Source organism: Hordeum vulgare, chromosome 5H (genome assembly GCF_904849725.1).
Source record: "Hordeum vulgare subsp. vulgare chromosome 5H, MorexV3_pseudomolecules_assembly, whole genome shotgun sequence".
In the NCBI taxonomy this organism is placed as follows: Eukaryota; Viridiplantae; Streptophyta; class Magnoliopsida; order Poales; family Poaceae; genus Hordeum; species Hordeum vulgare.
The window spans coordinates 574,495,278-574,518,475 of NC_058522.1; the positions used below are offsets into that span (position 1 = coordinate 574,495,278).

General features: G+C 44.2%; 1 protein-coding gene across 1 annotated transcript; it reads right to left on the minus strand.

Annotated features, from left to right (window-relative positions):
* Positions 1-3,672: 3,672 nt before the first annotated feature.
* On the minus strand, positions 3,673-8,776 carry LOC123394983 (proline-rich receptor-like protein kinase PERK4). Its single transcript, XM_045089891.1, has 9 exons — positions 8,105-8,776; positions 7,351-7,472; positions 5,937-7,216; positions 5,563-5,811; positions 5,319-5,479; positions 5,023-5,102; positions 4,789-4,936; positions 4,416-4,565; positions 3,673-4,319 (listed from the first exon to the last, which is right to left on the minus strand). The coding sequence occupies exons 1-9, from the start codon at positions 8,423-8,425 to the stop codon at positions 4,077-4,079; spliced, it is 2,754 nt and encodes a 917-aa protein (XP_044945826.1). The 5' UTR covers positions 8,426-8,776; the 3' UTR covers positions 3,673-4,076.
* Between the last annotated feature and the right edge of the window lie 14,422 nt (positions 8,777-23,198).

A 23,198-nucleotide genomic window follows, 5' to 3' on the forward strand; every position in this document is an offset into this window, starting at 1 on the left:
TCGAGCTGTACGTGTGCTGAACGCGGAGGTGCCGTCCGTTTGGTACTAGATCGTGGGACTGATCGCGGGATTGTTCGCGGGGCGGATCGAGGGACGTGAGGACGTTCCACTACATCAACCGCGTTCTCTAACGCTTCTGCTGTACGATCTACAAGGGTACGTAGATCACTCATCCCCTCTCGTAGATGGACATCACCATGATAGGTCTTCGTGCGCGTAGGAAAATTTTTGTTTCCCATGCGACGTTCCCCAACAATATTATATATACCTAAGAAAGTCACCCCCCTAGCTAATTCATCTGAACATGCAAGTATGCCATCGCACCATACAACTATGAATGAGAAAAAACTCGCATCAACATGCACTCATGCATGGAAAAAGACCAACCACATAACATTCAATCATCCATGGGATAAAGTTTTCCATTCAATTATTCCACTTATATTCAATAAGTATTGCTATAACTACACACAATCAAATATAATAAGACATACGTATTTTTAGTTTTAGTTCTCATGTTATCAATAAAGAATACCAACCAATCCCGGATGCAGTGTGCGGGGGTATCCTATAGTGTGCTAAACACATGTTGTGGACATGTATAGATCATATTAATAAATGGATTGCAGGTAATTACCAAACTGCATCACTACTAACATGGGTACATGTGTTGCATTCATTGGTAGAAATCATTTGAACGCTAAAATCCCCTCTTTTATTTGTGTAATTGAAACTATTATAGAACCGAATAGCACTTGCCGACAAATACTATTATGACTAACGCGCGAGTGGCCCGTCGGTGCCTTCGGGCAATGATGATTTCATCATCACATATGGGCCAACTGACCCGCCTGTCATGGTATTCATTGTTGACTGGTTGGTTGTTTAGTGATGATGAAACACAGCGTTCATTGCATGCTAGCAGTGAAACCCGGAGATGCACTAAGGCACAAGTTATGAGTATGCACAATACATAGGCACATACAACGAAAGTGCAGTGCATTTCATACATACATGTCCAAATGTTTAGTGTTACAAATTCAATGAAGCGCTAATGTATTGATCTATGAGTAGATGAGTCTTGTCATCGAAGAATCAACAACGCCGTCGGTGCTAATCTGACACTTGAATGAGTCCTTCAATTCACTCCAAATGACCCTTCAGTTGTCATATTAGCGGTCAGGATTACATAAAACCACCTTCGTTTTGGTGTAGTGCACCTAAGATAGAGTGACAACAAAAAATGTTTCAATTTAGGTTCAATGCACAAAACGCTCTTAGAAAGGTATTTATGTAGTATACTAAAAGGTCACAACTGCAACGATGTGTGCATGTTCCTTGTTCACATAAGAAAACAAGATATTAATTTTCTCTACTTACTATCATACATATATATGGATTACTAAGTTAATAGCAAATGAAATGACATGCAAACAAATGAAATGCAAGAATGAAACATAGTCCCTGCATTATTATTTACTTTGCAAACTAGCATTGCCTTACTTTCTAAACAAAACTGATCACAACTTTCTGTAGATCTGTAAATGTGGCTACAATATGGATCCTAACACGGTAGTTATCAAACTTCCCTAACGTACTACTTATAAAACTCTTCTACCATACTACTATAGCAACTTCTAACACATAGGACTTCGCTCCGCCATCAAATCCCCCCAATTCTTCTTCAAACCCTACCCTCAATCCCCAAAACCAAGATCTACTATCAGCTCCTCCGAGTACTAGTACTTATCCACAACAGAAAACACATATTTTTTGGTCTAAAACATCAAGGAGGGTCATTTGATCATCGATGCTTCCAAAACATAACCAGAGTCGTGCGGTATAAGGAGTTTCCAATTGCACCAGAAGACCATTGATTCGTTGCATCCCATACTTGGCCATGGATTGCGGTAAAAGGAGGTCCACCCTCGACCGCCGGTGTCGAGCTCCAACACGGCACCACCCCTGGGTCGATTCAGAGACGCCGAGGAGAAGACGAAGAGGTGGGGGTTTGTGCAGGGTTGTGAGGTCTCCATAGGAATAGAATTGATTACAAGATCATTTTCAAAATTTTCAATTCGGGCGATGTTGCTTGCATAAATTTTTGGGTATTCAGGGGGTTTATTGCATAACTATAGTGATGGCCCTACCCATGTCGTTGTGGCGTGCCACGCGTACCGAGTCAGACGAAATTGTATGAACTTGTTGTCGCATTAGAGCATGGTTAATAATAGAGCCAACTGTTGGCTCTATCTAGTAGTCATGTCACTTATAAACAACCAAAAGCCTACCCATACAATTGTTAGCTATAAGGACTTATAACTTTATTGGTACTTGGCTCACCTTCTTCTCTCACAACGATTCTTGGAGCTCGTGCTATAGTTGGCTACTAATTTACATCCTGTTTTTCTTCCCTTTGCTCCAACTCATAAATATCTAATGTGGCATCTCTTATACCTCGCCTACGTCATCCAGTTGTACAATAAGATAACGTGAGCGGGCTATAAGGATCAGTGGTGAAGCCACACATGAGTTGTGTAGTCCATTAACTACATAGTCTTTTTACAATAAACGTCCTACAACAAATAGAAATCATGAAAAAAATCCTAAAAATGCATACTCCGGACTACACAAGGTTCAGTTTACCACACATGATTGAATTCCTCGCTCGAAAGAGAAGAGAAGCGGGATGTAAACTTGTAGCAGGCTGTAGCACGAGCTTCAACATATTTTGTGAGACAAAAGGTCGGCCACGTTAATAATGATATATAGTATTCTACTATGACTAACTATTGTACTACCAGCCTATTAGGTCGGCTCTAGGTGATGTGGCAATTTCAGATAACTGGATGTCGACTGTACTATTAACCATGCTCTTACAATTTTCTTTTTACAGAAGAGGGGAGGGGGGAGGGCGCGCATTAGAGTTATTAAGGGGGGGCACTTTTATGGGATTTCTTGTAAGTTGTTGTATGAATATGTTCCCTGGAGTACAGGTTTATGTACAATAAGTGGTATTAATTCATTTATTCATTACAAATCTCGCATGCAAACAAACGACATATGTAATCAACAAAAGTCTCAACACACACACGAGCAACAGCATGAGGAGTCGCCTGGCCGGGACCAGAAAGCAGCGTGCTCATCAACCCCGGCCGACCATGGACCAGCAGCGGCCATGGCAATGGCGTCAGTGTCCATACCACACTGGCTGATGGTAGGACACCTCGTGCGATCCGGTGACTGTAGCGACGTCGCTGCCACCAGTTAAACAAACCAGATCTGGTCTGGTGTCCCCATCCAACCCCATGCAATGCATGCTCCACATGCTACTAGCAAACATCTCACACCTGCGAGTACTCAACCACCCACAACACATACAGCTCAATCTACTAATATGAAGCGGCATCTTCTAATCTCCACCCTTAATATGCATCCATATCTGTAGACTTTTCTTGGGGGGTGTCCGAAGCAAAACTCAAAAGACTTTGCAGTTTGCACTATAGTGAACTGCCCTTGTCTGAAAACTTCAACTCAGATTTGGTACTAGCATCTTCAGTGTCAGACACAGAGAGAGGGACAGAGTAGGTACTGTTGTTGCCTGAATGATAGATAGATTGTCCAAGATGGCATCCAAGGAGAAGGCATCAACGACAACACAAAAGCAAAAGGTTCAGACTTCTGACGAAACGATTCCATTCCATCTTGATGCACCACGAAACCATACATACATTCATAATAATCGTAGAATGTGCTGCCACCCAAGGCTAGCCAGCAAAGGTTAGATACATCTACAACTGCTACTACAAAGCTACAAAAGCAACTCCTAATTCAATTCAATCAGCATCAACAACAGCATCAGACATCTCTCTCCCTGCACACACACATGAGCAGAGGAACAACCCAAGCCAAGCCTCCACTCAAGAATCCTTCCTACAAGAGCAAGCCAAGCCAAGCACCCACCAAAGAATCGCACCCAGACGCGAGATGCCTCAACTGCAGCAATTACCCACTCCAACCAATCGGCAATAATCGTCAGGAACTGTACAGAGACCACAGACGGCTGGCCGGATCGCCTAGTCGAAGCTCGAGGACCGGCTCCAGTACCCGCCGTCCGCGGAGGTGTCAGCGGTCCGCTCGGTGCTGCACCGCGACAGCGTGTCGTCCTCCTCGTCCACGCCCAGCAGCGCCAGGTTCAGGTGGGACTGCATATTGGAGCGCGGGGTCATGGCCTCCTCGTCCGACACGTCGGAGCCCGCGCACATCTGCGACCTCGCCCACTGGACCGTCTCGTCGTCCCCCTCCAGCAGTTTCAGGACCTGGGTTCGCATGGAGAAAGTTTAGCCAAGGCAGATATCTGGGGCCCCAATGGTTTTCATGAGATATTGGTAGTGTTTTGTTTTATGCGTTCTTACTAGCTGCGTTTCGGGTCTGGAATCAGAAGATGTCCTCGTGCACAGCGAGGCGGCGAGCGTCATCCTCTCCATCTCATCGCAGTCGTAGTCGTTCCCCAGAGCAGAATCCACCAGCTGCTTGATCTCCCCACTTGATAGTAGTGGCCTTGCCTGAAATGAAAGCAAGAACCAGAGAATTAGGAAAAGGGAAAGCAGATCTTACTTCTGAACTGCAAGAGTGAGCATGAAGTCAACAAAGAGAGCAAGTGCAGCAACAGTATAGTGCCATTTTAATATCATCATATGTGAATGTGCAACTAGTATCTTGTTCCCAGAGCATGTTACTGCTGAGATGAACCAGCTAGGCACATAAATCGAGTGAGGGGGCACTCACCCATCCAACCAGGCTTTCCTGGCCCTTCGCACAGCCTGTTATAATGGGTTTTCTCCCTGAAATAATCTCCAGCAGTACCACGCCAAATGCATACACATCGATTTTCTTGTTCACCTTCCCGTGCGAAAAATATTCAGGTGCCATGTACCTGTCGCAACAGGTGATTTGCTTAGACACTTCACATTTCATAAAACATAAAAGTGACAACAACCATAGATCAGAGATGATACTAACCCAAAAGTTCCTGTGATGTCAGTGCATGTTAGGTGGGGGGTTGAAGCTGACACCTTCTTTGCCAACCCAAAATCACACAGCTGAAATTTTAAGAACAGAGACGATGTCACAAGCGGATCAGAATTTCACAAGTTACGTGTTAACCGAAATTCATCACTGCTTACGCATTAAGCCACTTGCATGACAATATTTTTTTAAAAGTTTTAAAAGTAGTTACTGCAGAAAAAGGTAGAGCGGAAAATAAGTCTTGTTTGGTCTTGGTACTTGCAAACAGATCTCTGAATATTTATTTATACCTGGGCCTCGAAATCCTCTGAGAGGAGGATGTTTGCAGATTTAACATCTCCATGAATCACGGAATAGGCGACACCACCATGATGCAGAAATTCAAGTGCCTTTGCAATGTGGATTGCGATCTTATTTCTCTTTTCCCAGCTAAGGCTATACTCACACTTGCCTGAAGAACAGTAACAGAAAATTAGGCTACTTCCCAAGAGGTTGGGGGATTGAATAGGTCACATATTTCATCATGATGCTTACCATGAAGTGCTTTGTCTAAGCTTCCCTGGTGCATGTAATCATACACCAACACAAGGAAGTAGTTGTCAAAGCTGAATCCCCTTAGTGAGACAATATTCTCATTCTGCAAGCTGGTTACAGTCTCAATCTCCGTAATAAACTCCTGAAGTGCATCAACTGAAGGTTTCAGAATCTTTGCAGCATACAAAGTGCCATCATTTAACTGTGCCTTGTAAACGTGGCTAGTTCCTCCCTTCCCAATCAACATATCTGCAAAAGAAGATTAGCTTTCAGTTTCGCAGAAAACATATCTGTATTAGCGAATGAAAATTGGCTTCCAGTTTCGCTGAAACAAACATGTATAACATAGGAATGCAGATGTCGAATAAATTTACCTGGTGAGAAGTTTGATGTAGCAAGTTTCAGCTCCTCGTAACTAAATAGCCTACAGACTGAAGAATACTCTTCTTGAAGAGATCCCAGTTCACTGGGAGGCCATGCCACATCATACAAAGAGAAAGAAAATACAGATTCTGGCTCAACAGCGGAAGTGGAATCAGATTCTGAACCACCGTGCAACCTTGGACTTGCATCAGATTTCAAGGATTTGTTGTCCGGGTGCACGGAACTGTAACGGCTTGGGAGCCTCATCGCCCATTGAACCATGGACACTTTGGCCCACTCAAAAGATGAGGTTCTTTCATGGTGGAAGATTCTCCTTCGCAGACGACAGCGGTCAGACCTTCCTTCTATCATCCTTCTCAGAGACATTGGAGAACTGGTGGGTGTTTCCTTTTGCAAATCCTCAGGTTCCGTAGATATGGCAGAAGAAGAATGTTCGGTGGCACCCATGGAAACCGAGCCATCCCTCTTGTCAGCTGATGTTTCGAAGCTCAATGGAATATCACTGGAGAAACTACTGCTCCGCCTGATGGCCCTAAACACACTTCTTACACCAACAGAACGCTTGGATCCCCCGGAACTCCCACCTGAATGTCCACCATTCTTTGACAGCCGGCAGAACAGATCACCATCATCTTTGTGACCTGAAGTTGAACGCTTAGAATCACTGTTGCTCCTGCCTGAATTTCCATTTCTTGGGGGCAATAAGCAGTACAGATCCCCATCCCCCTCGGCTGGCGGCTCGGTCGAGTCACTTTCCCGCCGACTCGAAGTACTTGCAACTGAATGGTCATTCCTCTCCGGCAACACACAGTACAGCACACTTGCACCCTCGCCTGGCAGATCGGCGACTGCATCTTTCTGGTCCATTGGTGACTCTTTGTCCCTGTCAGCAGGATCTGCTGCTTCAATCTGAACCTGAACCGTCGACAACTCAGCAGGTTCCACACTCGATGGCTGCTGCTCTTCAGCGACGACGTCCTCTGGCTGACTGCCCTTCGCACCAACATCATGATGTTCCTCATCATCGGCGCGGCCACCTTTGCTCGGTTCATCACAAGGGAACTCGCTCTCTTCTTTACCCTGCTGACGGGCACCGAACGGCAAAACGCAGTACATCTCATCGTCACCACAGCCAGGAACCTCCGCCGACACCTTGCCGGAGTGGACATTCGACTCTCTCCGGTAGACGATCTTGCCGCCATTGACGGCGAGCACCGCGCACTTTGCGGGCAGCTTCTTCGCGCAGTACTTGGCGACGGACAGCGAGGACCTGGCGAATGGATCCGAAGCAAAAGTTAGAACAACAGCAAGAGTGGGTGGTAATGATTGGGAGCAAAAAGTTGAGGAATTTGATAGTGGCAAGCACCGAGGATCCGATGCTTCCTTGATGGTGGGGGTGCTTACCCGATGGTGCGCTTCCTCTTGGTGATGCCCAGGACGAGCTTGGATGCCCCGAACAGCGTGGCCTCTCGAACCAGCGCCTTGCGCACCGACGCGCCCTTGCAAATCTTCACCTTCAGATTGATCTGTTCATCATCACATGGCAGTTAGCGGGTTGCAAATTGACAATCACTGTGGTAACCGCATCGGATGGGGGAGCAAAATTCTGGTGCGGTTTGGTATGGGGGAACAAATCGGCAGGATTGCAGAAGTAAATCCATGAGAATGAAGAGTAAAAAAACAGAATCTTTGCGGCATGGGTCAAAAGGATCTGATTAGAATACTACTACTGCTGCTGCTTGATAATAGATCCAGAAAATGGTGGATGAACAAGGGGCCCAAGAATCCAACTTGGCGTGAAGAATCTGTTGCTGAAGCCGGAAAATCGGGCGAGAAGATAGCATTTTGGCGCAGCAAGCGGGAGAATCACGGAAGAAAAAAGTCGTTGAAATCCAAACTGCCGAGCCGCGCCCACTGTAAATCGGGCTCGAAATTGGTATGCTCGTGCAGTAGTACTACTACAGTACAAGAGATGGAGCAATTAATGGCGGGCGAGCAGTAAAGTGGGGGAGGCCGGAAGGGAGGGGGTTCACATGCTTGGTTGCTGGCCAATGGCGACCAACTCCCATCCAACTTTGTTTGACAGCGCACGCAGCAAGCAAGCAAGAGTTGAACTGAAAGGGGGGAAGAAAAGAAGGGAGCGGCGAGGGTGACGGACCTGCTTGAGGTTGCAGAATCCCTCGTAGACGGCGAGCATGCCGTCGAAGTCGACGGCGGCGGCGGCCTCGGCGGCGGAGGCGAGGACGACGTGGACGGCGACGACGCGGTCCCCTGCGGCGACGGCATTGACGAAGGCCCACGTGAGCAGCGCCCGGCTCTCGGCGTCCGCCCGCACGCCCACCACCACCGTGCCCCCCTCCCCGGCGGGCCGCGCCGCCTCCTCCTCCTCCTCATCCTCCCGCTTCGCTGCTCCAGAGTCCATGGCCCCCTCCTTCCCCGCCTCCGGCCTCTGCTGCTGCTCCTTGGTGGAGACCTTCATCTCCGGCGGGACGTAGCCTATCCTGTGGCCCGGTCAGGCGCACGCCGCCATGGATGGCCGAGCCGTCGCCTCGTCCTCGGGTGGCGAGGAGGGTGTGTGCGTGCCGTTGGGTGGTTCCTCCCTCTTCTTCCTTCTGGGCAACCGTCTCCTCTCTCTGGAGTCTGGCCTGGGTTGCCGTGCCCCTTTGTTCCGTTGCTGGCTGTCGCTGGCCCTTGTGCACCGCGCTCTCTCTCTCTCTCTCTCTCTCCTCCGGTGGACGGACGGACGGGGCGGGGCAGGGGGATGGGTCGTGTTGGTTCGTGCTGCTACTAACGTGTTGTTCTCTCTTGATCTCTTCTCGTGGTGTGGGCGTGCGGGTTGGGTATGGGGTTTGTTTAGTAGGCGGCTGGCAACTGCCGCTCTTTTTTATTTCCCATTTCCTGCCCAATATGCCCGTTTTCCTTTTAATCCTACACACAAGCAGCGCTTCCCTTTTTCTTTTCTTTTTTCAGATGGGTGCTGCTTTTCTTTCTTCCTTTCTTCCTTTGGAGAAAAATAAATAAATAAAAGAATGTCCGTTTTCTTTTTCCTTTTTATTCACATGCGTACAAGACATACGCATGTATTATACCTAAATAATTTAGATACAGAAAGAGTAATACACTACTTTTCTTTGGAGGTGAATGAAATGGATAGAAAAGATAAATATGCGAAACTCCTTTTTGCCCAACCGCTTTTTACTCGCATCACACAGGTGAAGACGCTGCCGGAATAACTTTGTTCGCTGTCAAACTTTTAGCTTTGCTTTGCGCGTGTGTATGCCGCCACTTGTGCTGCACAACAAGGCTGTACTAGTAGCAACAACAGTATGCATCGCTGGCAAATAGTGCCACGTGATTACGATTATCATTTACCAAAGCCGAAAAACCCGCGCTTTTGATTTGGTCATCTCTGAGAGGTTGTGACCTCCATTATTACTGCCCCCTCTCACTTTCACCCTTTTGCATTTTGATGAGGCCACCTCGTAGTCGTCCTAGTAATTACTGCTGCTGCTGTCCGTAGCGTAGAGTGAGTGAAGACTTGGGCCAGCTACTGCTGTTGAAGAGTCAGAGTTCAGAGAATCCATCGACACATCAACGCCATATGCATGCATGTGTGGATAAACAATGCGATAGATCTTTCTTTTCTTTTTATGTCGTGGTTTATGTACTTGATTTTTTTCGGACGGAGGTCGTGGATCATATTGCATGCACACTGCCTCATCTGGCAACCAACAATAATAAAAATCCTCTGCTACCGGATTGTTAGGATATCAAGTGCACCAAACTAATCTGCCAGTTGCCGTTGCTGCATTTGGTATTTATGTCAGATGTGGATTCAGCATAAATTAAAAGGAGATTGGGCATGATCTTGGGAGGCTATCCCTCTCAAGAGTGCTCACGGTTAGAGCATCTTCAACGACAGCGCAAAAAATTCACGCCTAATAAAAAATTTAGCGCGTCACTGTAGTAGTTTTGAAGCGCGGGGACCGGAGCATCTTCAACAGACGCGCGTTAGTGCGGCGCCCAATCCAGTCCGATCCAGCGATCCCATTTGCAGCGGCTCAGAGTTTGCTGCGCGCGCAAGCCGGCGCACCAAATATGCTGCGCGCGATAGCGTTCTTGAGCGCGCGCCCAAAAGTTTTTAGCGCGCGCAGTGTTTTGCAGTTTCTGCTGGAGCAGTCCGGCACCCAAAAAACGGATCTTTTAACGCGCGGAACAGTTTTTGGGCGCTTGTTGGAGATGCTCATATTCGTCTCAAACGTTTGAACAGGTCATTCGGTCATTGACCGTTCATAAAATTTTGACTCAGTGGACAGGCCATTCGATCGCTGACCGTTCACAAAATTTTGACTCGGTCGGGCGTCTAAAACGGCTCTCAAATGCCCGGCCTGACCGGCATCCCTCATATCCATCTCAAATATGGGACGGATATAGTGGCTCCCGGGCACGTTGATAATGTCTGTGTGACATCGTGGACCCACACGGAATCCTTAAAAAATCGGCAGTCCAACAGACGCCTTCTCCATCGCTGCAGTGTGAAAGTCGCGCGGTGCCGCACCGATGGGCCGCGAAATCCCTAGCCCGGCTATGAAAGCCAACCTCCGGCAGTAAAACACAGACCCTTCACATTTTCCTCCTCCCGTTCGTTGCAGTCGTCAATAAACCATGCCCCCACATCACGGCCATATCATCCCGAAGCATCGGCTTTGGCTCCTTGAGCAAGTCCTTAACAGAGGGAGGCTTAACGCTTTTCATGACGTTTGAGGCTTAACAACCCCTCTAGCCCAACGCGAATTAAAACTTCTAGAATGATCAACCTGCATGTATTTACATGTATTTGATGTTTTAAATACATGGTTTGAAGTTGCAAATGATAAAATTTGAGGCTCATGCTATCACTGTCGAGAGATGTATCAAGACGCATGTGGACGTATCACTAGTGAAAACAGGGCTTTAGTCCTGGTTCGTAAGGGTCTTTAGACCCGGTTGTACAATCGAGACTAAGGAATCGGAACTAAAGACCCCTCCTTTTAGTCTCGGTTGTGTTGCGGTCGGGACTAAAGGAGCTCCACGTAACCGTTGTTGGGCGGTCAGGCAGGAGGACCTATAGTCCCGATTGGTAACACCAACCGGGACTAAAGGACGTCACACGTCAAGCAGTTTTTTTTGTTTCTAGAGGGGGTTTAGGGTTTTGGAGGGGCCGTGTTTCAACTTGGTCTCTCGCATCCATCTAATTTGTACTAGTATATGTCATATAACAACTCATCATCATCTTAATCAACTCCTCATCATTCTAGTTGTTATCATATACTAGCTAGTTAAACAACTCTTCATCATTGTAGGTAAAATAGCATAAAACATGAACTCCTCATCATTCTAGTTGTTATCATACTAGCAATGACCAAGTTATCACAAGTTAGAAACACTAACTACTGCCCTCTTTTAGGTAAAATAGCATTAAAAAGGTGACGTCAACTGCTCATTGGCACCTTTTCGAACACAATAACTGTGATTCTAACATCTTTTCCCTTGGCCATGAACCTCCTTTTCCTTTTGGATTCACTTAATTTAATTCTTCTACTTATTCATTTATTCTTCTATTTTGAATCAGAATAATAATAATAAAATTCATTAGAATAAATTTTTTATTCTTCAATTAAGTAATAAAAACAGAAATAAATAAAGAATACAATCCTTGTCGAATTAGCAAAGATTTTGGTTCGAAATCACTTGCATCTCCTTATTCAAGAATACAGATCAACCTATCTCCAACTTATTGCCTGCGCAAGTTATTGTCTCCAAGTGGTTGCGTGGATGCTTTTATTGCATTGCTCCATCCTTTGATTTGTAGGGTATCTTCACTTCGAGATATTATGTATTTACGAGGGTAACCCAATCAAATTGGGCGTAAGCTAACCATATGCAAATCACCATTGGTAAATTCCATTTAGGTACGGTCTCTGGTGACAGTACCTGTTAAAGAACATAAGTAATAATAACATAGTTAGCAAAATAGTTTTTCAAAAGAACAATGTATGAAAAAGATGGACTAGTGACGCAATGGTAAAAAAATCTTATAAAATTGTTTGTAGTGATGTTATAAGGGTTCAACTGGTGCACTAGTGGCACATATCCATGATAAATGTTGCCAGTCATGTAATATGTAGCATGATATTGAACATCATGAATAAATGAGATCAGAAGATTTTTCTCCAACCAAGTAAGCTCGGAGCCTTAATTGTAGTTGGTCCGATCTATTATTTGTCGTGTAGTTCTTGTAGCAGAGAACTAAGCTGATAACTTAAAATAAGTAAGTTTACTCGGGATAAGTACCAAATACTTTTCAATAATCAACATACATTATGTAACAAAGTTGTTGCCAAACTCACGTGGAGGTAGAACTGACACTAGTGGAAAACGGGCCTTTGGCCGGGACCCTTTAGTCCCGGCCTGCCTCTGGGCCGGGACTAAAGGCCCGGCCACGTCGCCCCAATTCTCAATGCCTCCCTCGAGGCTTTAGTCCCGGCCCGTAAGGAGCCTTTAGTCCCGGTTCGTGTCCCAACCCCGGACTAAAGGGCTACGCGGTGGGCAGCCCACATGTGCGCCACCTTTAGTCCCGGTTTGTGTCTCAAACCGGGACTAAAGTCCTCTGCCTATATATAGCACAGCCCCCCTCTCCCCTCTTCCTTGCATTTTTCTTGGATGGAGGATTGTGGGTGTGTGCTAGCTCTCCACTTTTTTTTGATGCACTAGAGGTGTTTGTTGAAATGTGTGTTAGAGGGATGCCGCTTGAGTTCACCGAACACAACTACAATATGAGATGCCTGAGCCACGCTTAAACCTCTTCCTCTTTATTTCTACTTATTCTAAAAGGTTAGCAACTATATTTCCTCATTTAGACCGTGCGGTACTAATTTTTAGGATCATGATTGTATTTGATATACTGTCGTATAAAGCAGATGAGCCATCCATGGATGTACGGTGATCGACGCACGGCCGCTTACAGAGAAGGCGTGCATTCTTTTCGAGATGCAGCCGATGCGAACAAGCATGGTGGTGGCTTTATGTTTTGTCCATGTGTTGAATGTCGGAATGAGAAGGATTACACTTCCTCAAGAGTCATTCAGAGCCACCTGCTTCGGTCCGGTTTTATGTCGGGCTATAATGTTTGGACCAAGCACGGAGAAAGAGGGGTTATGATGGAAGACGACGATGAAGAAGAAGAGAACGATGATGACAACTACCGATCTATGTTCCCTGAGTATGCTGATACCGCAATGGAAGACAATGAATAAGAAGATCAGGATGAAGAACGGGAACCAGATGAGCCCGCTGATGATCTTGGCCGGGTCATTTCTGATGCACGGCGAGGTTGCGACACAGAAAAGGAGAGGTTGCAGTTCGAGTAGATGTTACAGGACCACAACAAATTGTTGTACCCAACTTGTGAAGATGGCCAGAAGAAGCTGGGTAGCACACTGGAATTGCTGAAGTGGAAGACAGAGACTGATGTGACTGACTCGTCATTCGAAAAGTTGCTGGTACTGATGAAGAAGATGCTTCCAAGAAAGAACGAATTGCCCGCCAGCACGTACGAAGCAAAGAAGCTTGTCTTCCCTCTAGGATTAGACGTGCAGAAGATACATGCATGCCCTAATGACTGCATCCTCTACCGCGGTGAGAAGTACGAGAATATGGATAAATGCCCGGTATGCACTGCATTGCGGTATAAGATCAGAAAAGATGACCCTGGTGATATTGAGGGCGAGCCACCCAGGAAGAGGGTTCCTGCCAAGGTGATGTGGTATGCTCCTATAATACCACGGTTGAAACGTCTGTTCAGAAATAAAGATCATGCGAAGTTGTTGCGATGGCACATGGAAGATCGTATGAAAGACGATAAGTTGAGGCACACCGCTGATGGTCGGCAGTGGAGAAAATCGAGAGAGAGTTCCCGAGATTTGCAGCTGACGCAAGGAACTTATGGTTAGGTCTGAGTACAGATGGCATGAATCCTTTTGGGGAGCAGAGTTGCAGTCACATCACCTGGCCCGTTACTCTATGTATCTACAACCTTCCTCCTTGGTTGTGCATGAAGCGGAAGTTCATTATGATGCCAGTGCTTATCCAAGGTCCAAATCAACCCGACAACGATATTGATGTGTACCTAAGGCCATTAGTTGATGAACTTTTACAGCTATGAGCCGAACCAGGTGTACGTGTGTGGGACAAGAACAAACAAGAGGAATTTGACCTTCGAGCGTTGCTTTTAGTAACCATCAATGATTGGCCTGCTCTTAGTAACATTTCAGGACAGTCAAACAAGGGATACAATGCATGCACGCACTGTTTGGATCAGACAGAAAGTATATATCTGGAAAAATGTAGGAAGAATGTGTACCCGTACAATCATCGCTTTCTTCCGCCCAAGCATCCCTTAAAGAAAAAAGACAAGCATTTCAATGGCAAGGCAGAACCCCGGGGGAAGCCTGTCATCCGTACTGGTGCTGAAGTATTTGATATGGTCAAAGATTTAAAAGTAATCTTTGGAAAGGGTCCTGGCAGCCAACCTGTTCCTAACGGCCCTGATAAGCGCGTACCCATGTGGAAGAAGAAATCTATATTTTGGGAGCTACCCTACTGGGAAGTCCATGAGGTCCGCTCGGCAATCGACGTGATGCACCTGACAAAGAATCTCTGCGTGAATATTCTAGGCTTCCTGGGCTTGTATGGGAAGTCAAAAGATACACCAGAAGCACGGGAGGACCAGGAACGTCATAAAGGAAGAGATGGCATGCATCCAGGGCAGTTTCAAGGGCGTGCCAGCTACGCTCTTACTAAGGAAGAGAAGGAAATCTTCTTTGAAGTCCTTTTCAGTATCAAGGTCCCGACTGGCTTCTCGTCGAATATAAAGGGAATCGTAAATATGAAAGACAAAAAATTCCAAAACCTAAAGTCTCATGACTGCCACGTGCTTATGACGCGATTGCTTCCGATTGCATTGAGGGGAATTCTACCGGAAAATGTTCGCCTGTAAATTGTGAAGGTATGTGCATTCCTCAATGCAATTTCTCAGAAGGTAATCGATCGACAAAGTCTATCAGGGTTACAGATTGATGTGGTCCAATGTCTGATCAGCTTTGAGTTGTTGTTCCCGCCATCCTTCTTCAATATAATGACACACCTCCTAGTTCACCTAGTCGAAGAGATTAGAATTCTCGGTCATGTGTTTCTACACAATATGTTCCCCTTCGAGAGGTTCATGGGAGTCTTAAAGAAATATGTTCGTAACCGTGCTAGGCCAGAAGGAAGCATCTCCAAGGGCTATGGAACAGAGGAGGTCATTGAGTTTTGTGTGGACTTTCTTCCTGACCTTAAGCCGATTGGTGTTCCTGAATCTCGGTATGAGGGTAGGCTGACAGGAAAAGGCACACTAGGAAGGAAAGAAAAGTATGTATGGACGGGCATTCTTTCTCTCAAGCACACTACACAGTTCTACACAATTCCACCATGGTGGCTCCGTATATCGTGAGACACAAGAATATTCTACACTCCGAAAACCCGGGGAAGGCTGACTCTTGGATTAAAGGGGAACACGAGAATACTTTCGGCAGTTGGTTGCTGACACATCTCATGAATGACGACACCGTTGGAGATGAGCTGTACTGTTTGGCCAGGCCACCATCTTCGACTATATGTACTTTCCAAGGGTATGAGATAAATGGGAATACATTTTAAACAGTTGCAAATGGGTGAAGCCGACAGGAGGCGGGGTAGTTGTAGACCAAAAGTACGACATGACAACAGTGGATCTCAACAATCTTGCGTACATGGACGAACCATTTGTCCAAGCCAATGATGTCGCTCAGGTTTCCTATGTGAAGGACATGTCTACAAAAACGAGAAAAAGAAATCAGCAAAAGAAGATATCGTCCGATGAGCCAAAACACCACATAGTTCTTTCAGGGAAAAGAAACATCGTGGGAGTAGATGACAAGACAGACATGTCAGAAGATTATAATAAGTTTCATGAAATTCCGCCCTTCAAAGTGAAAACTGACCCAAGCATCCTACTAAATGATGAAGATTCTCCATGTCTACGACCCAGAAGAAAACAGAAATAATAGATAGGAATATTGGTGCAATAATGTAATAATGTATTAAACCTTTTATGTAATGCATGTATGGAATTTACTAAATTTCAAACACTTCTCATTTTCATAGTTTTGTCAAATTCTCCATGGAATGCACGAAGAATACCAAATGAAGTCAGAAATTGTTCAAATTTTGTGATGTGCCTTTGAATGGTGTATTTTCAACACACAAAAAGTATGGAGTTCAAATAAGTTCAAAAAAATGAAATCCCTTTGTAAGAGATGAGTTCTCGTTCGAAACCCTGATACTTCGAAAGAGATTGTCCGTTTTGTACACGAAGTGCATCCAGTTTTTGTCGTAGCCCTATCAACTTTTTAACACATGTTATGTGGGTGAAATGATGATAGCATGCCAACTTTCAACATTTTCAGAGTTCATTTGTATTGCTTTTCAATTTCAGGGTCAACTAGCTCAAAAAAAAGTAAATGCACGAAATATACCAAATGAAGTTAGAAATTGCTGAAATTTTGTGATGTGCCTTTGAATGGTGCATTTTGAACACACAGAAAGTATGGAGTTCAAATAAGTTCAAAAAAAATAAAATCCCTTTGTAAGAGATGAGTTCTCGTTCGAAACCCTCAGACTTCGAGAGAGATTGTCCGTTTTGTACACGAAGTGCATCCAGTTTTTGTCGTAGCCCTCTCAACTTTTTAACACATGCTATGTGGGTTAAATGATGATAGCATGCCAACTTTCAACATTTTCAGAGTTCATTTGTAGTGCTTTTCAATTTCAGGGTCAACTAGCTCAAAAAAATAAGTAAATGCACGAAATATACCAAATGAAGTCAGAAATTGTTGAAATTTTGTGATGTGCCATTGAATGGTGCATTTTTAACACACAAAAAGTATCGAGTTCAAATAAGTTCAAAAAAATGAAATCCCTTTGTAAGAGATGAGTTCTCGTTCGAAACCCTCATACCTCGAGAGAGATTGTCCGTTTTGTACACGAAGTGCATCCAGTTTTTGTCGTAACCCTCTCAACTTTTTAACACATGCTATGTGGGTGAAATGATGATAGCACGCCAACTTTCAACATTTTGAGAGTTCATTTGTAGTGCTTTTCAATTTCAGGGTCAACTAGCTCAAAAAAAAGTAAATGCACGAAATATGCCAAATGAAGTCAGAAATTGTTGAAATTTTGTGATGTGCCTTTGAATGGTGCATTTTGAACACACAAATAGTATGGAGTTCAAATAAGTTCAAAAAAATGAAATCCCTTTGTAAGAGATGAGTTCTCGTTCGAAACGCTCATACTTCGAGAGAGACTGTCCGTTTTGTACATGAAGTGCATCCAATTTTTGTCGTAGCCCTCTCAACTTTTTAACACATGCTATGTGGGTGAAATGATGATAACATGCCAACTTTCAACATTTTCAGAGTTCATTTGTAGTGCTTTCCAATTTCAGGGTCAACTAGCTCAAAAAAAAAAGTAAATGCACGAAATATACCAAATGAAGTCAGAAATTGTTGAAATTTTGTGATGTGCCTTTGAATGGTGCATTTTGAACACACAAAAAGCATGGAGTTCAAATAAGTTCAAAAAAATGAAATCCCTTTGTAAGAGATGAGTTCTCGTTCGAGCCCCTGATACTTCGAGAGAGATTGTCCGTTTTGTACACGAAGTGCATCCATTTTTTGTCGTAGCCCTCTCAACTTTTTAACACATGCTATGTGGGTGAAATGATGATAGCATGCCAACTTTCAACATTTTCAGAGTTCATTTGTAGTGCTTTTCAATTTCAGGGTCAACTAGCTCAAAAAAATAAGTAAATGCACGAAATATACCAAATGAAGTCACAAATTGTTGAAATTTTGTGATGTGCCTTTGAATGGTGCATTTTGAACACACAAAAATTATGGAGTTCAAATAAGTTCAAAAAAATGAAATCCATTTGTAAGAGATGAGTTCTCGTTCGAAATGTTGATAGTTCGAGAGATATTGTCCGTTTTGTACACGAAGTGCATCCAGTTTTTGTCGTAGCCCTCTCAACTTTTCAACACATGCTATGTGGGTGAAATGATGATAGCATGCCAATTTTCAACATTTTCAGAGTTCATTTATAGTGTTTTTCAATTTCAGGGTCAACTAGCTCAATAAAAAAATAAGTAAATGCACGAAGAATACCAAATGAAGTCATAAATTGTTGAAATTTTGTGATGTGCCTTTGAATGGTGCATTTTGAACACACAAAAAGTATTGAGTTCAAATAATTTCAAAAAAATGAAATCCCTTTGTAAGAGATGAGTTCTCGTTCGAAACGCTGATACTTCGAGAGAGATTGTCCGTTTTGTACACGAAGTGCATCCAGTTTTTGTCGTAGCCCTCTCAACTTTTTAACACATGCTATGTGGGTGAAATGATGATAGCATGCCAACTTTCAACATTTTCAGAGTTCATTTGTAGTGCTTTTCAATTTCAGGGTCAACTAGCTCAAAAAAATAAGTAAATGCACGAAATATACCAAATGAAGTCAGAAATTGTTGAAATTTTGTGATGTGCCTTTTAATGGTGCATTTTGAACACACAAAAAGTATGGAGTTCAAATAAGTTCAAAAAAATGAAATCCATTTGTAAGAGATGAGTTCTCGTTCGAAACCCTGATACTTCGACAGAGATTGTCCGTTTTGTACACGAAGTGCATCCAATTTTTGTCGTAGCCCTCTCAACTTTTTAACACATGCTATGTGGGTGAAATTATTATAGCATGCCAACTTTCAACATTTTCAGAGTTCATTTGTAGTGCTTTTCAATTTCAGGGTCAACTAGCTCAAAAAAAAGTAAATGCACGAAGAATACCAAATGAAGTCAGAAATTGTTGAAATTTTGTGATGTGCCTTTGAATGGTGCATTTTGAACACAAAAAAAGTATGGAGTTCAAATAAGTTCAAAAAAATGAAATCCCTTTGTAAGAGATGAGTTCTCGTTCGAAACCCTGATACTTCGAGAGAGATTGTCCGTTTTGTACACGAAGTGCATCCAGTTTTTGTCGTAGCCCTCTCAACTTTTCAACACATGCTATGTGGGTGAAATTATGATAGCATGCCAACTTTCAACATTTTCGGAGTTCATTTGTAGTGCTTTTCAATTTCAGGGTCAACTAGCTCAAAAAAAATAAGTTAATAATTTGTATAGTCAAAATAATTACTTTTGAAAATAGAAAATAGTTTTGCATTATTTATTCAATTTCAAACACTTTTCATTATCATAGTTTTGTCAAATTCTCAAATATGCAAAAAGAATTTTAATAAACATAGGTTTTAATTGAAAATAACAAAATAGTTAATAGTTTGGATAGTCAAAATAATTACTTTTGAAAATAGAAAATAGTTTTGAATTATTTATTCAATTTCAAACACTTTTCATTATCATAGTTTTGTCAAATTCTCAAATATGCAAAAATAATTTTAATAAAACATAGTTTTTAATTGAAAATAGAAAAAAATTGAAACTATATGAGAATTTGTAAAGAAACTTAAACCTAAGTTCAAAGTGAGCTCACTTTGAATTCAGGTTTAAGTTTCTCCACAATTTCAAATATAGTTGCAATTTTTTAAGTTAGTTTAGGCCCGTAAGCTTGCTTTAGAGAGGAGGTCGATGGAGTAGCTGCGACGAGGCTTATAAACAAGTGTTAGTCCCCCTCGCTGGGCGAGGTGGGCTAAACTTATCGTGCAGCCGAGGAGGGGCTTTAGTCCCGGGTGGAGCCATGCCCCGGGACTAAAGACCCCCTTTAGTCCCGGTTGGAGCTCCGCACCGGGACTAAAGGCCCCTGCTTCCCGCCTTCTGGTCTGCCGAAAAAGGGTCTTTAGTCCCGGGTCGTGGCTCCACCCGGGACTAAAGGGGGTCTTTAGTCCCGGATCGAGCCCCGAACCGGGACTAAAGATCCACCTATATAAGCGGGAGTTAGAAAATTTCCAACCCAAATCGCATTTCCTTCTCTCCTTCTTCCTCGTTCTCCTGCCCGGCGCGGCACAACGACGAACTCGACGACGCCATCAGGCTGCCCGCCGTCCTGCTCGCCGCCGCCTGCCGTCCTCCTCGCCGCGCGCCGTCGACACCTCCGGCCGGTAAGCCCCCCGCCCCCTCCTCCCCAACACTCCGGTTAGTAGAAGAAAAGAAGAAAAAGGAGAAGAAAAGAAGAAAAGGAGAAGAAAAGAAGAAAAAGGAGAAGAAAGGAAGAAAAAGGAGAAGAAAGGAAGAAAAAGGAGAAGAAAATTAGAAAAAGGGAAGGAGAAGAAAAGAAGAAAAAGGAGAATAAAAGAAGAAAAAGGAGAAGAAAGGAAGAAAAAGGAGAAGAAAGGAAGAAAAAGGGAAGAAAAGAAGAAAAAGATTTGTTTTGTCATTTAATTCCTATTGTTATTAGGTTTGTGCTAGATTATTAGGGTTAGTAATATTTAGAATTAGGAAAAAGGAAAATAAGAATAGGAGGAGAAGAAAATAAGAAAAAGGAGAATAAGAAGAGGAGGAGAGGAGAAGTAGAGGAAAAATAGAAGAAGAGGAGAAGTAGAAGAAGAGAAAAAATTAGAAGAGGAGGAGAGGAGAAGTAGAAGAAGAGAAGAGGAGAAGTAGTAGAAGAAGAGGAGAAGTAGAAGTAGAACAAGAAGTAGAAGAAGAGGAAAAATTAGTTTAGGGTTACAAGAAGAAGAAATTTTGTTTTGTCATTTAATTTTTCTATTGTATAGTGTATATGCTTAAGTGTTAATAGTGTTTCTTAGGTTATTGCTTAATTTTGCTATTGTATATGCTTAAGTGTTAATAGTTTAATTTTGCTATTGTATATGCTTAAGTGTTAATAGTTTATTTTTAGCAAGAAAATTAATAGAACTAGTTTAATTTTGCTATTGTATATGCTTAAGTGTCCGGGACTGGGCTAATTTTGCTATTGTTAATAGTTTGTTAGTTTATTAGTTAATCAAATGTCCGTTTTTTGCAGAACTATGGATCCACATATCAGGAACCTCAAAGAGTAAGAACTTCTCGAAGATATAATCAAAGACAGACCGACGTTGAACCAGCTGAATCTCCGTCGTCATATCTAAACCCCTCCGGATATGGAATGGAGGTCGAGCAACACGAAGATGAAGCCGATGGGGCAGGAGATAGTTCCAATGACGGAGAAGGTGATAGCTCCACTGATGGAGAAGCCGGTGAAGAAATAATAAAGTCCGGCGAGGTATACATATGAAGTTCGACAATCACTTATAATATGTGAAAAATATTGGAGATAGCTCTATATTGTATACATATACATTCATTCGACGAATGTTTCTCCCTCTTAGGCCTCCACATCGAGCAAAGCTACGAAACGAGGCCCGGCTAGAAAGTTGGATGCACGGACGCATTACACCTTTGAGGTGATATTGCCTATGGGCAAACCCAAGCTTCCTAAGAATGCTGCTGACACATTCAAGAAGCAATGCGGAGTTCTCGTTAGGGATCACGTCTCGATCAGCGTTCGGGAGTGGAACAAGCGCAAAGGGGCAGCCGATAGTGACTATGTCGCCGAAAGATACAAAGATAATCTTTGGAATGATCTCATGTCACATTTCAACCTGCCAGAATGTGAGAAGGAAGACGCGGCAGACAAACTGAGGGCCAAAGTCAAGCAGTGGACTCTAAAGAAGATGGCCGAACTGTTCCGTAGCTGGAAGAAGAAGCTATGGAAAAACTATCTGAAGACAAAGAAAGTGCCAGTATTCGAGGGGTATCTAGCCAAGCAGGCGAATCACTGGAAGGCATTTCAAGAGTACAAGGAGTCAGAAGATGCCCAGGCATTATCAGAAAAGAACAAGATAAATGCCGACAAGAAGAAATATCACCACAAGCTGGGGCCAGGGGGCTATGAGACTGCGATCCCAAAGTGGGATAAGAAAGAGCAAGATCTGCTAGATAAAGGCATCGTACTTGAACCACTCCGTAATGAGTGGGAATTGAGAGCAAGAAATTGGTTCCTTGCGCATGGTGGTTCGTACGACGAAGAAACAGGGGACCTCATCTGCAGTGACGGTCTTAGGATACCCAGGGAGAATTGGAAAAGGATAGTGAAACAAATTAAGGAGGGAAAAAGAAAGTTCACTGCAGATAGAGAGAAAGATTTGCTCACACTGGTCCTCGGCAATGACGAACATGGAGGACGAACGCGAGGCTTCGGTCCTTCTTACCCGTGGTGGCTTGGGTTTCGCCAGAGACCAAGACACTTACAGAAGCCGAGAGAGAGCAAAGAAGCGGCAGCAGGATGAGGAGAATGACAAGTTCAACCAGTTGCTTGCCAGGATTAACGAGCAACAAAAGCAGATTGCTTAGCTTAGAGGAGTAGCGCGCCAGGAAGATCCTGCACTTGATATTACCGGCGCCCCATCTAAGCGGAAAAGCAGCGTGGCTGAATCTGAGACCCCGCCCGACGATGCACGAAGAATGATATTGGGCGGTCCCGGCTACCCCGTGGATGGAATCAAGGAGTCAACATCATGTGAACTCCATCAGAAATTCAAGAACATATCCATGAAGGTGGCCGTCGGACAAGCTTTAGCTTCTGGCCCTGATGCACGCTGGCATGGCCGTAAGATTCGAGCTGGCTTTGCTAAAGTCGGGGTGGATGAAATCATGGCGGGGTTTCATGATATGGAGCTCGACATAGCTGGACTCGAAGATGAGAGGACACTCGGAGAAGTACTGGGTGGAGTCATCCTATGGGACAAGAACTACATCAAGCTTCCAGGCTCGGCCCCAAGGACAACACCGCCTCCGAGTCGTCGCAGGTCACCTACACCTCCATTACCTCCAAGCCCTCCACATGACGTCGGCCAGCACAACACGAGTCCATCTCGATCACCTCCGCCGGACTTGGGTCGTCCGTCTCCGCCGCCGCCCGCACAGGATACTAAGCGGAAGCGTGCCACCAAGAACGCTCCGCCGACGATTTCTAAGCGACGGAGCCCCCAAAACGCAAATGGTCGCCCCTCCCAAAGGTACCTCATGCTAATCTTCCTATCAGACCTTATGATTGTACCCCCGAGGAAAATGCCAGGATAGCAAAGGAACATCATGATGCGTAGATGAAAAAGAAGGAACCCGCGCCCCGCCCAGAATACACCGAG

Coding starts and splice junctions, on each gene's coding strand:
- LOC123394983 (XM_045089891.1), bottom strand. CDS start 8,425: ATGAAGGTCTCCACCAAGGAGCAGCAGCAGAGGCCGGAGGCGGGGAAG. Junction 5,812..5,936: donor TACATCAAACTTCTCACCAG/GTAAATTTATTC, acceptor CTTCTTTTGCAG/ATATGTTGATTGGGAAGGGA. Junction 4,320..4,415: donor CCAGACCCGAAACGCAGCTA/GTAAGAACGCAT, acceptor ATGCGAACCCAG/GTCCTGAAACTGCTGGAGGG.